The sequence below is a fragment of the Capsicum annuum genome, chromosome 6 (genome assembly GCF_002878395.1).
Source record: "Capsicum annuum cultivar UCD-10X-F1 chromosome 6, UCD10Xv1.1, whole genome shotgun sequence".
NCBI lineage: Eukaryota > Viridiplantae > Streptophyta > Magnoliopsida > Solanales > Solanaceae > Capsicum > Capsicum annuum.
In genome coordinates, this window is record NC_061116.1 from 29964482 (window position 1) to 29976564 (window position 12083).

General features: G+C 36.5%; 1 protein-coding gene across 1 annotated transcript in view; it reads left to right on the forward strand.

The window, feature by feature from the left end:
* The first annotated feature begins 277 nt into the window (after positions 1–277).
* The window catches only part of LOC107873478 (DExH-box ATP-dependent RNA helicase DExH11), a 48735-nt gene continuing 36929 nt past the window's right edge, over positions 278–12083 (forward strand). The window contains exons 1-9 of the mRNA XM_016720336.2: positions 278–716; positions 7109–7366; positions 7548–7808; positions 7904–7966; positions 8180–8255; positions 10717–10928; positions 11068–11175; positions 11489–11590; positions 11848–12048. Of these exons, the coding sequence (XP_016575822.1) occupies positions 582–716; positions 7109–7366; positions 7548–7808; positions 7904–7966; positions 8180–8255; positions 10717–10928; positions 11068–11175; positions 11489–11590; positions 11848–12048 (1416 nt within the window). The 5' untranslated portion in view covers positions 278–581. The remainder of the gene's footprint in view (positions 717–7108; positions 7367–7547; positions 7809–7903; positions 7967–8179; positions 8256–10716; positions 10929–11067; positions 11176–11488; positions 11591–11847; positions 12049–12083) is intronic.

Below are 12083 nucleotides of genomic sequence, written 5' to 3' on the forward strand. Positions count from 1 at the left end.
AATTTATTCTAAAGTGTAAATAAACATTTATTTACGAACAAAATTTTAAAAAATTACTTATTTTAAAATGATGATCGTACTCATAGTATATTGCAAAATTGTTACCAATATGGGTTGTGGTGCAGTGAATTGGGCTGCTTCATGCTTAATAGAAGGTTGAGGGTTTGACCTGGATATAAAAAAAATTTTGTTGGGAAAACTGCCACCTTAATGGACCCTGCAATGTGCAATTCAAATTAGTCGGAGTTGCAATACAGATGAAAAACTAAAAAAAAAAATTACAAAATTGTTTAATCTATGTCGCGAAACGTTACAGCATTAAACCATAGATACAAAAGTGCTAAAATAGTTCGGTCCAAAGCTTTTACACTTCCAAGGTTCTGCAAAACAACAGTATAAATAAATATTCCGCCGTAACCCATCGCACGGCAAAGTATCAAAACCACCGCGAACGGCACAATTTTGCCGGCGGAACGTCGCCGGCGATATCAGGAAACCGATACACTTATTTCAACAAATGTAGAAGAAATCAAAACTGAAAGCGAAGAAAGATCATTAATTAATTAATTACAGAGCAATCAATGGATCGAATAGTAGCAGCAAATGAACTGTCATTTCGTATAGGGTTTACAGGACACAGTGGTCATCTCAGAATCGAGCCTCTCCCTCCTGTCGAACGCGATACTCCTCTCAATTCTATACCTGACTTCATATTAGTAAGCATATTTTTCTGTCACTCAACACTCCTTTTAACAATGGGTCGTTGTTTGGTATGAGGGATAAGGGATAATAATAATCTTTTGATGAAATGTAGAGTTATTTTATTTTGTGTTTGGTCTGTCACTCAACATTCTTTATTTTTCACTTTTATTAACGGATTGTTGTTTGGTACGATGGATAAGGGATAATAATCTGGTGATTAAATGTAGCATAGTTTTATTTTGTGTTGGTCTGTCGCTCAACACTCCTTACTTTTTTACTTTTATTAACGGGTTGTTTGGTACGATCTATAAGGGATAATAATCTCGGGATGAAATATAGAATTATTTTATTTTGTTGTGTGTTTGGTTGGTTAGAGATATTAACTAATCCGGAATTACCCTTTTTATGTTTATGAGGTAGGGGTGAGGTCTGCAGATACTCCACCCTCGGATTACACGGGATATTTTGTTATTTGTACTACAATGTCGTACAAATGCTTTATTTTAAGCAGAGGGTTTATTGGAAATGACCTTTTTATCTTGATGAGATAGGTGTAAGGTTTGTGTATACTCTCCCTCGAAGTACACTGGTTATGTTGTTGTTTTTTGTACTACAATGTGGAAATCAAAAGTGAAAATGAATAAAGAGTATTAATTACACAGAGCAATCAATGCATTGTTTAGTAGCAAACGAATTATCTCTTTGTATAGGGTTTATAGGACTCAGTGGCCATCTCAGAATCGAACTCCTTCCTCCAGTCGAACGCGATACGAGTGATAAGGAATAATAATCTCGGGATGAAATGTAGAATTGTTTTATTTTGTGTTTGTCTTTTACTCAACACTACTTATTTTTCACTTTTATTAACGGGTTGTTATTTGGTACGATAAATTAAAGATAATAATCGGGATGAAATGTAGAATTATCTTAGAATCAAGCCTCTTCCTCCTGTTGAACACGATACTCCTCTCAATTCTATGCCTGACTTTATATTAGTAAGCTTTTTTTTGTTACTCAACCACTCCTTTTATTAACAGGTCGTTGTTTGGTATAATGGATAAGGGATAATAATCTTGGGATGAAATGTAGAATTGTTTTAGTTTGTTGTGTTTGGTTGGTCACAGCCTTTCTACTTCTCTTGAAGTAGTGGTATGGACTGCGTACATCTTACCCCCCAGACCCCACTATGTGGGAATACATTGGGTTTGTTGTTGTTGTTGTGTTTGGTTGGTCAGAGATATTAACTAATCCCGAGATTGTTTATCCCAAATGATGGGCGGTTTGGTAGCTGGTTCTAATTACACAGATGTTAGCAAGCTTTTTTTTTTCCTGTCACTCAACATTCCTAATTTTTACTTTTATTAACGGGTCGTTTTTTGGTATGATGGATAGGGGAGAATAATCTTGGATGAAATGTAAAATTGTCTTATTTTGTGTTTGGTTGGTTAGAGATATTAACTAATCCAAGAATTGTTTATCCCAAATGATGGGTTCTTTGATAGCTGGTTAGAATTATGTAGGTATTAATTTATACATGTGTTACCTATGCGGGTTTTGTTTCTAAATTACAAACCAAATGTTGTATTAAATTTATACATGAATAGCTCATTTCCTTACTAGCTACCAAACGTTCTGTAACTTATAAAAAAATTAATTCATGTATTAGGTGATTCTTTACTAGCTACCAAACGATCCCTAATGGTGATATTCGGTTGTACCTGGGATACGCCTCTCAATTCTATTCCTGACTTCATATTGGCAAAGCTTTTTTTGTCGCTCACACTCCTTTTTATCTTTCCTTTTATTAACTGGTCTTTTGGTATGACGGATAAGGGATAATAATCTCGGGATGAAATGTAGAATTGTTTTTATTTTGTGTTTGGTTGCTTAGAGATATTAGCTAATCCCAAAATTGTTTATTCCAAATAATGAGTCGTTTGATGCACCCAAGGGTGGTCAGTAAAGTGGGTTAAGAACCATGAGGTCATGTTCAAACCCGAGTGGGGACAAAAGACACTAGGTGATTCTTTCCATATGTTCTAATCTTGGTGGACATAGTTACCTATTACCCGGTATTAACTCTGTCCATCTTTGCTTGTCCATTATTGACTTAGCACACACTTTAAAGAAATAATAGATTTAAATTTTAGGAGTAATTTTACTATATCACACTTTGAATATGATAATTTAATGCTTTGAAAAATGCACTGGGTAATAAATAGTACTTAATAACAAGGGTAAAGTGGATACAAATGGTAAATTATCCGTTGGTTTTTCAAACTGGACAAGTATTGTTGGACATTTAATTTTTAGTATGCTGGACTAGTAAAGCTGGACGGAAGGAGTATAAATTGTGTGGGTATTGGTTATGCGAGTACTATTATGCTGATATTAGTTGCTCCATATTCTATTGTGCATAAGATAGTACACAAATTCTCTCATAGCTTATACATGTATTAGTTATGCGAATTCGTCCCTTACAAGCCAAATGTTGTGTTAATATTATTTATGAATAATTTATTTCCTAACTAGCTATCAAACATCATATAACTTATACAAAGATTAGCACACAAATAAGGTGCTTCTTTACTGGCTACCAAATAGCTCCTAAGGGTGGCATTAGGGTCACCTTGCTTGCACTTGGGATTTTCCAATGGATACTTGTGACTGAGATGTATCGAGGATTTTCAGACATTAGGTCTTGAATTAAGGCGTAGCATTTGACTTGCTATATATGCATTTGTTTACCTAGGGTTCAAATCCCAGGCTTTCCGCATTTTCACCTAATTCATTGATGTTAATGATTGTAATATATCAACAACGAAAATAATGATTCCAAGTGGGCTTGAAGAAGGGTAAAGTTAGGCCTAAGATGTAGTGGAGGTGAGGTGATTAGGCAGGGCATGGTATAACTTCAGCTCATCGAGGACAAGACCCTTGATAAGAGGGTGTGGATGTCGGAACTAGGGTAGAAGGTTTGTAAGTAGAAACTAAGAAATTTTGGGGAATAAAATGGCTTGATTATTCCCCAAACCATTTCTGTTGTTTAAATAGTTTTTGCAAGTTATCCAAAAAGGGGAGGAAAGTAATTCCTAGTTCTAATTACACAATTATAAGGATTATTTTTCCATATTTACAATGATTGTCTCTTTCTATATTAACGATAGTCTTATTCTTAACATGGACAAAAATTGAGGTGTTTGTGATTGGAGGACTCCTCAAATACAAAATTGTTCCATAGGGTAGCAGTAGCTAATTTGAGGATTTTTTTAATAGTCTATAGAAGTGGGTGAGAGGAAATCTGAGGGAGAAGGAGGTAGGACGAACAATGAGATTTTATGAATGATTGTACAAAGAGTAGGTGAATTGAAGATCCAATTTTTTTTTGAGAATGAAATGTGGTGCCTAGGTTTTGATCTTGGAACTTCAAGGTAAATTTAAATCCCCTAAAATTGAAAACCAAGGTTGGGAGAATCAGTGTTCATTATAATAGGTGAACATAAGAGGGATGGGTTGGAGAGGGAAATTGGGTAAGATGAGGTGAGGAAGGCGGTAGAAAGATGTGCAATTGATAAGGCCCGAGTATCGAATGTATTCACCATGTCTTTTCTCCAACTGCGTTGAAATATCGGTCATAAAGAGATTGTATTATTGCGGCAATTCAGGAGACCAGAGAATTTGAAAACAGTCTCAATGCATCCTTAGTAGCAATCTTATATTCACCGATAAAGGAGGGAGCAACAAACATCTTGGGTTTGTGAATTACTCCCTCTAGTCCGTATTAACTAAATTTGTGAAGCAATGCATACCCATTAAGGAAAAAACTTGGGACATAAATTGAACACCACTTTCCACGTTTGTCCTTTTAGTTATTTTCAAACTATTGCTGAAAATGGAAATAGTTCAAAGTAAAATCATAAATATGATCAATTAACTCTATTGAACTCATCACCTAGAAAATGTAAATGAAGGGAAAAAATGGAAGAAATTTCCAACAACTCTCTTACTTATTTTGAACGTTGAAAAAAGGCTCAAAAAAAATTCAATTACTGTGAACTAGAGGGACTACATGTCTAAAAATCTGTCTTGGTTGATATTAGATATGTTACTTTAGCATGTAGTGGCTTTATGAAAAGTGATAAGAGGTAATTCTGGTCTCCACTAGCATGAAGAAGTTGATGGTACAGTTACTAACACATTACTTGAAGATCCTAGGAAATTCATCTCTTTGGTCTATGTCTTTCCTCTGCATCTTGTAAAGTGGTCAATGTTTCACTACTACTATTTTTTTTCATAAGCTAAGGTGCGGTTCACTAAATTTTTCTAAAGGGATTTGTTTATTCATGGTTCCTTTTCAGTTCAATATCCTTTTCAAGTTTACCTTTGGTCCACATTTACCCTTATCTACCTTTCTGCTGTTAAAGGGGGGGCTCTATTTGATAATACCAAAAAGTACAGTTTTAGATAGGATACATTTTTTTTGAATTTGAATTTATAGTGCCTGACGGATTTGATCTTCGATTTTTGTCTTTGTTGGAGGGCACATTGACTCTTAATGTTGTTGAAGTCAGTCAGTCACTTTGGAGTGTGCTATGCTGGCACCTATTTGAGGGGGAATTTTCACGAATCAAATGCTAGCTTTTACTTGCGGTGCTATTGTCATGACTTCACTTGCTGCTGCACTTATGTGGTTTTTGTTATTGTATTTCCTTTTCTAGTCTAAAAGAAATATTTGGGGGTTTAAAATTCGTTATCAATTTCTGATGCATGCTTGGATGTCTTCTCTTAATAATTTCTTTTTCATTTGGAGAGAGGTGATTAGGCGGGACATGGAGCAGTTACGGCTTACTGAGGACATGAACCTAGATAGGAAGATCTGGAGGACGCGTATTAGGATAGAAGGCTAGTGCCATTTTGGGTAGGTAGGGTAGGACATTACTTGGTGGGGTGTAGTATTCTTATTATGATTTCTTGTTGCTTGTAGTATTACGATTGTTTACTAGTCTTTGTTTACTCTTTCCCTATATGTGTGTCTCTATGTTTTGTCTTGTTCTAGGTTTTTTGGTATGACTTTGATTACTATTCCTTGTCTTGAGCCGGGGGTCTATCGGAAACAGCCTTGCTATTTCCCCGGGAGTAGTTGTATGGACTGCGTATATCTTATCCTCCCCAGACCTCACTATGTAGGAATACACTGGGTTTGTTGTTATTGTATTTGTTCCAAAGAAGCCCCCCCCCCAAACACAAGAAAAAAAAAGGCCAGCTCGGTGCATGCGTGGGGTCCGGGGAAGGGCCCGACCACAAGGATCTATTGTACGCAACCTTACCTTGCATTTTTGCCAAAGGTTGTTTCTCCAAGGTTTGAACCAGTGACCTGTTGGTCACATGGAAACAACTTTACCCGTTACTCCAAAGCTCCCCTTTATAGCCAGGGATCCAACTTCTGTTTATTATTATTGGTTGTCTAAATTGGTTAGCAGAAAAAATGTTCTCTTGATTTGGATGGATAATCAAGTCCATATAATCAAACCGAGCAAGGACCCACCAAATTCTTGATATCTACTTAATAACAAGTGATATGTTGTTTTCAGAATTCATAGATATCAAACTTTGCGCTGGTCCTAATTCGATTGTCTTTCTCCCTCTAATCTGCTTTTGCAGTAATAATTAACACCCTGTAAACTTTTCTCTCTTTTCTGTGATCCCTTAATTAAAGCCTGTAAATGTTTTGGCTCTATCATCTTAATTCTTAATCTAGCTTTTGGCTTTTGACTATATTATAAGTGGGATATTTGAAAAAGCTTTATTTTTAAGACAGTCCCCAACTTTTCATAAAAGACAAATTATTTTGCATTTTTTTATGAGGTAAATAATTAAATTATTTTGCATTTAACGATAATGTACCTGAATTGAGATTAATGAATACAAAGGATTCTGGTACCGGCTAATCTGGGAGTGAAGCATAGTTGATTGGTTGATTGCTCTTTGAACTGCTACCAATAATTCCAAGGACATTTCAAGTTTTTGTTTAAATTTCATATACTAGCAGCATATCCATTCTTAATATTTCCGGTTATATGAATAACTTCAGTTGCTGCCATGTGACCAGGAGGTCACGGGTTCAAGCCTTGGAAACAGCCTCCGGCAGAAATGCAAGGTAAGGCTGCGTGCGATACACCCTTGTGGTGGGGCCCTTCCCCGGACACTGCGCATAATGCACCGGGCTGCCCTTTTTTATGAATAACTTCAGTCATCATTACCTTTCGTTAACCTCCCTTATAATGACATCTCTACTTGATGTTTAATATTTAGAATTTTTAACTCCAAATACTTGCTCCATATCAAATTTTATACCCATTCCTGTTAAAAATAAAAGAGTAAAACGATCAATTTTATGCTGTTTCAGCCACCTGCATTTCCAAAGGAAACACCTGAATCAATAAAGGAATATATCAAGGAGAAGTATCTATTGCCTCAGCTGGATGCAGATGAGTTTTCTCCTGAAAAAGCCGGAAGGCAGTGGGAGTTTGATTGGTTTGAGAGAGCTAAAATCCTTCCAGATCCATCTTTGCCTCGATCTGTTGTAGTTCCAAAATGGGAAGTTCCTTTTAGACGTCAGAGGGACAGTTTGGATAACGGAGTATGGGAGCCGAAGTCAGAGGAGGTATACAGAATTTGCATTTTCATTTTATCAACTTTTAAGTGTTCATGTTTTAACAAGTTATTTTCACTATTGATTTCCATTTCCTTTCCATACCAAGTCCACTGGAGAATTTCAGGATCTGACAGTTTCCTTTTTTTGTTTCTAATCCTGACAATTCCTGGTTCATTCCTGACTTTCTCAGAGAGATCTATCAGAACTTACAGTTGGAGCTGATGATTCTGGGGCTCTACCGCGCATTGTTGGACCACCAAAGGATTTTGTTAGAGGAAGCATCAACAATCGTCCGTTTCGACCTGGTGGCTTGGATGATTCCCCTTCATTGGGTAGAGTCGTTCCTGATGGTGCTACGAACGGTGAATGGGTAAAGGAGGTGCTTAATGGCGGTCCTGCCCAGACGGCTCCGCCAAGCTTTAAGCAAGGACCTGATCTTGGCGATCTTCAGGTCTTTTGACTTTTTTTTAAACCATTGAAGAGCTTTTGATTAAGTTATCATTCTGTATACGAGACGTTCTGAGACATCTTATTTGTATGTTCAAGGGGAGACATTCATGCTCTTGGAATATATATGAGGATCAGAGTGCTGTCACGAACACAGTAGAGGTGAAACTGATCAGTACCACGATAAAATCAAGTGTTCTTAGATTCTTATATGACATAGAGACATTCAATTTTACGTTTTCATTCTTTCAAGTAAAAACTGTGATGGATTATATGCACCCTAGGTCTGCTTGTTAGATTTGCTTGGGCATGTGTCAAGTAATTTGTCCTCATCTTCTGTTTTTTTGATAAATATTTCTGTCTGGCAATCTGCAGAGTGAGTTATCCGTGCAGTTTGATGACTTGTTCAAGAAAGCTTGGCAAGATGATGTCACGGAGTTTATTGGAGATGGTTTGTATTACCTAGACACTTATTTTTATTGTTTTATGTTTCTAGTGTTTGAAGAGTGATTTCGTAGTCAAAGATCTCTAGATTAACCAAAAGCCAATTTAGCCAGGACGGGGTTAGTTTGCTTTATCTGATATAAATTGCAAACATGTAATATTTTAGGATACTGTGGCTTATATGCCATGCATTCCTCCTTGAAGCTCAGGTTTTCCAGTTTCCCCCGGTTTATTGGGAAAGCAGTTTCCATAGCAGAAGAGTGAAATGCTCGTTTAACACCATCATGTACTAAGGCTGTTTTGGTCACGAAAGTCTTTAAGTGAAATGTTTTGATCATGGATGCTGGTTTAGGTTGGATAAAGGGATTTTGTGTATATGACAAAGTAGGAAGAGAGAGGAAATTTTTACATGTGCTTTATGCTGATGATACCCTATTGCTATGTGAAGCAGACAGGGTGCAAGCTCTATAGTCATTTTTTTGGCGTTCGAAGCTGTGCCAGGGCTGAAAGTTAACTTATCCAAAAGTACTGTTTTCTCTGTTAATGCAGAGGATTCTATTGCTGAGTTCTCTGAGATCCTGCGATGTAAGTAGAAGCTTTTACCACTACACATTTGGGAACTACCATTGGGTGCTAGAGAGAAGGATGTGGGGTTGGAGGAAGGATAGTTCTGGTAATTAGCATCCTGGACTCTCTACTTATGTCACGTCGCTTTTCCCCTTACCTCCCACGGTGAAAAAATTATTGGATTCACTTAGAAGGAACTTCGTACGGCAAAGAATTAAAGAGAATAGATGTTCATCTTGTGGATGGAAATCTTCAATCTGTAGTTAAAAAGCTGGTGGAAATGCTGAAAGGCAAAAAATTTCTTCTGGCAAAATGGGAGTCTGTGACTAGGAATAAAAATGGTGGACTTGGAGTCAGGAGTCTCACATTACATAACAAAAGTTTTCTATGTAAATGGTTGTGGAGGTTGAATGATGGAAGGATGCTTTATGGAAGAGGGTCATTGTTACTAAATATGGCAAGATAGATCCCAGAATAGTTGGTTCTCCCTTTGGGGTTGCAGCTTGGAAGTGCGTCATGACTCTATGGGTTGACTTTGAAATAGCATTAAGTTGAAATTCGATAATGGGAGGAAAACTATAACTGGACAGATTTATGGGACAATGATCGACTCCTGGACAGATTTATGGGACAATGATCGACTCCTTAAGGGTCAGTTCCCAACAATTTTTAGCCTAGTTATGGACGAGAAATGCTTAATTGCTGAGTGCTTTACTAATTCAGATGGAACCTTAGATCGAGAGAGGACAGAAGAAACTGTGGATGCCAATACCCGTCTGTATTGCATGGATAGTTTACCCGAAAGGAATAAGAGATGTCTTGAAGGCAGAAAGAATTCCAGTTCTTGTGTTAAACCATAGATGTATTCAGAATTTAGTCTTTTGTATTGAAATAGAATTATGTAACTAGGATGCTAAATACAATGGACTTGTTTTATTTTTGTCTGATGTAGGACTGGACATGTTCTTTTGCTTGTACGGAATATTAATACCATTTTGGTAGCTTTATTAATAATTCTTCCTTACCTTTTCAAATGAAGTGTGCTTTCTTTGACAGATTAAGCTTTTAGATTAGATGACCACATACTTCATCAATGAGTAAGTAGTAACCATGGAAATTAACGGAGATGTTGAATTGTGGAGTAACATATTCATAGTTTGCGACATTCTCTAAATTTTATTTTTCAAAAAAGAAGTGATGCTTCTAGTTGAATATAGGAGAAACAGGAAGATTATAGCAAATTTATCAAACTCTTATGTATATTTGAATCATGGGCTACTGTGAAATAAATTAATTATTAGAGATAGAATCACCTTCTCTGTGTGTTCTCTAAGAAGACAAAGATCAAAGTGAACCAAATGAGGACAAAAACTGGTTTTCATGTCCTCTCAGTTTGTATTCTGTCTCATTTAAGGTATGTTCTTGCATATCCATTTGGAAGAACTCTAGGAAACTGGCATCGGAGTTGCAGCTGTTAGGGGTCGTTTGGTGTGAGGTATAAGTAATAGTAGCCCTTGGGATAAAATGTGGGATTATTTTATCTCATGTTTGGGTAGAGGTCTTGGTTTGTCCCGGGATTATTTGTCCCACCATTTCGACTATAGTGATGGGATAAGTTATCCCATATACATGGTGGGATAACTAATCCCGGGAATAATTATCCCGGGATAAATCTTTCCCAACCAAACGACCCTTAGTGTTTCTCTTGCTCCTTGGATTTGTAACTCTTCATAGCTGTGCTATTCTCCATCTTCTGCAAAGTATGCATGTTTAATTTGAAAGAATTTTCTTATCGTGAATGGAAAGCAATCCATCTAGATGTATTTTTAGTTTTAGGTTATAACGAAATGGAAAACCAGCAACTATTTTCCTCAGGAACTAATAATATGCCTGTCATATAGGTCATACATCTGAATTGCAATCTGAAGCAGAACAATTGACATCTGTCAAGCCAGAGCCACTTCAGGTTGAAGCTGAAGTAAACACGTCTGAAGTGGTTAATGAGGGTTTAGAAACTGAGACATCTGTCTTGGATGAGATTTTGTCTGTTGAAGCAGAAGGATCAATATTAAGATTGGATGGGGATAATGGTGGGGCACGTCAAGAGAATGAGGTAATGCTTCACTAATTTCTTGCTTAACGGAGGTATCAATTTCCTTTTTTGATAAGTAAAAGAAGAGTTCTCCATTTTTGAGTACTGCATGAAGTATAGCGATCTTTCTTTAAGCTTTATTTCAACACATCTGATGCAGGGATGGGCTGTTACTGGTGGCAGTGAAGTATTTGTAGAACGATTTCATGATCTCATTCCAGATATGGCTCTTACTTTCCCATTTGAACTTGACCCCTTTCAAAAGGAGGTATAAATCTATGGTGGATGTAGTGATTCTCAATTCTCGTATGGAATTTGGCTTATCTCTTCTTTATTTGATCTCATGTCCCTTAAAATGATGGAAAATACATGCTTTCAATCATGGGGGCATATTTTAGTCGAATGATGTTTCATTGGCATGATTGGCTAAGTGTTATTTTTGAACATAATAGGTTGAGTTTTTTTTTCCTCTATTTTTAAACTTGAAACTATTTGTTGTGTTCTTTTTCATTTTCATTGAGGCATATATATGCCTGTCAAGCTGTCAAAAATTGTGGTCCTTCTCATTGCATTAATTGCAGGCCATCTATCATCTTGAAAAGGGGAACTCTGTTTTTGTTGCTGCTCATACATCTGCTGGGAAGACTGTTGTGGCAGAATATGCATTTGCTTTGGCAGCTAAAGTACGAATTCTCTTGATATCAAGAATTTTATACCATTTGACTCTTTTTTTTGGTTATAAAAATATATATCGAGGATTTTATTCTGATATCTGATGTAGAATCTTCTTCTTTGCTTATAACTAAAATGTTCTCTATTTTGCATCTCCTATTTTTAAGTTCCTTTACAACTTTTTTGGGTCAATTCTGTCCAATTTTTGTGTCTTTATTTGTCAATAGTTGTTGCACCTAATTTATATTTTTTACATTGTGTGCTGCAGCATTGTACCAGGGCTGTATATACAGCTCCAATCAAAACAATCAGCAATCAGAAATACAGAGATTTTTGTGGGAAATTTGATGTTGGCCTTCTCACAGGTGATATAAGCTTGAGACCTGAGGCTTCTTGTCTTATAATGACCACTGAGATATTAAGGTCAATGCTTTATAGAGGGGCTGATATGATTCGGGATATAGAATGGGTAAAAAAGTTATTAAATATTTAGTTCTGCTCGTT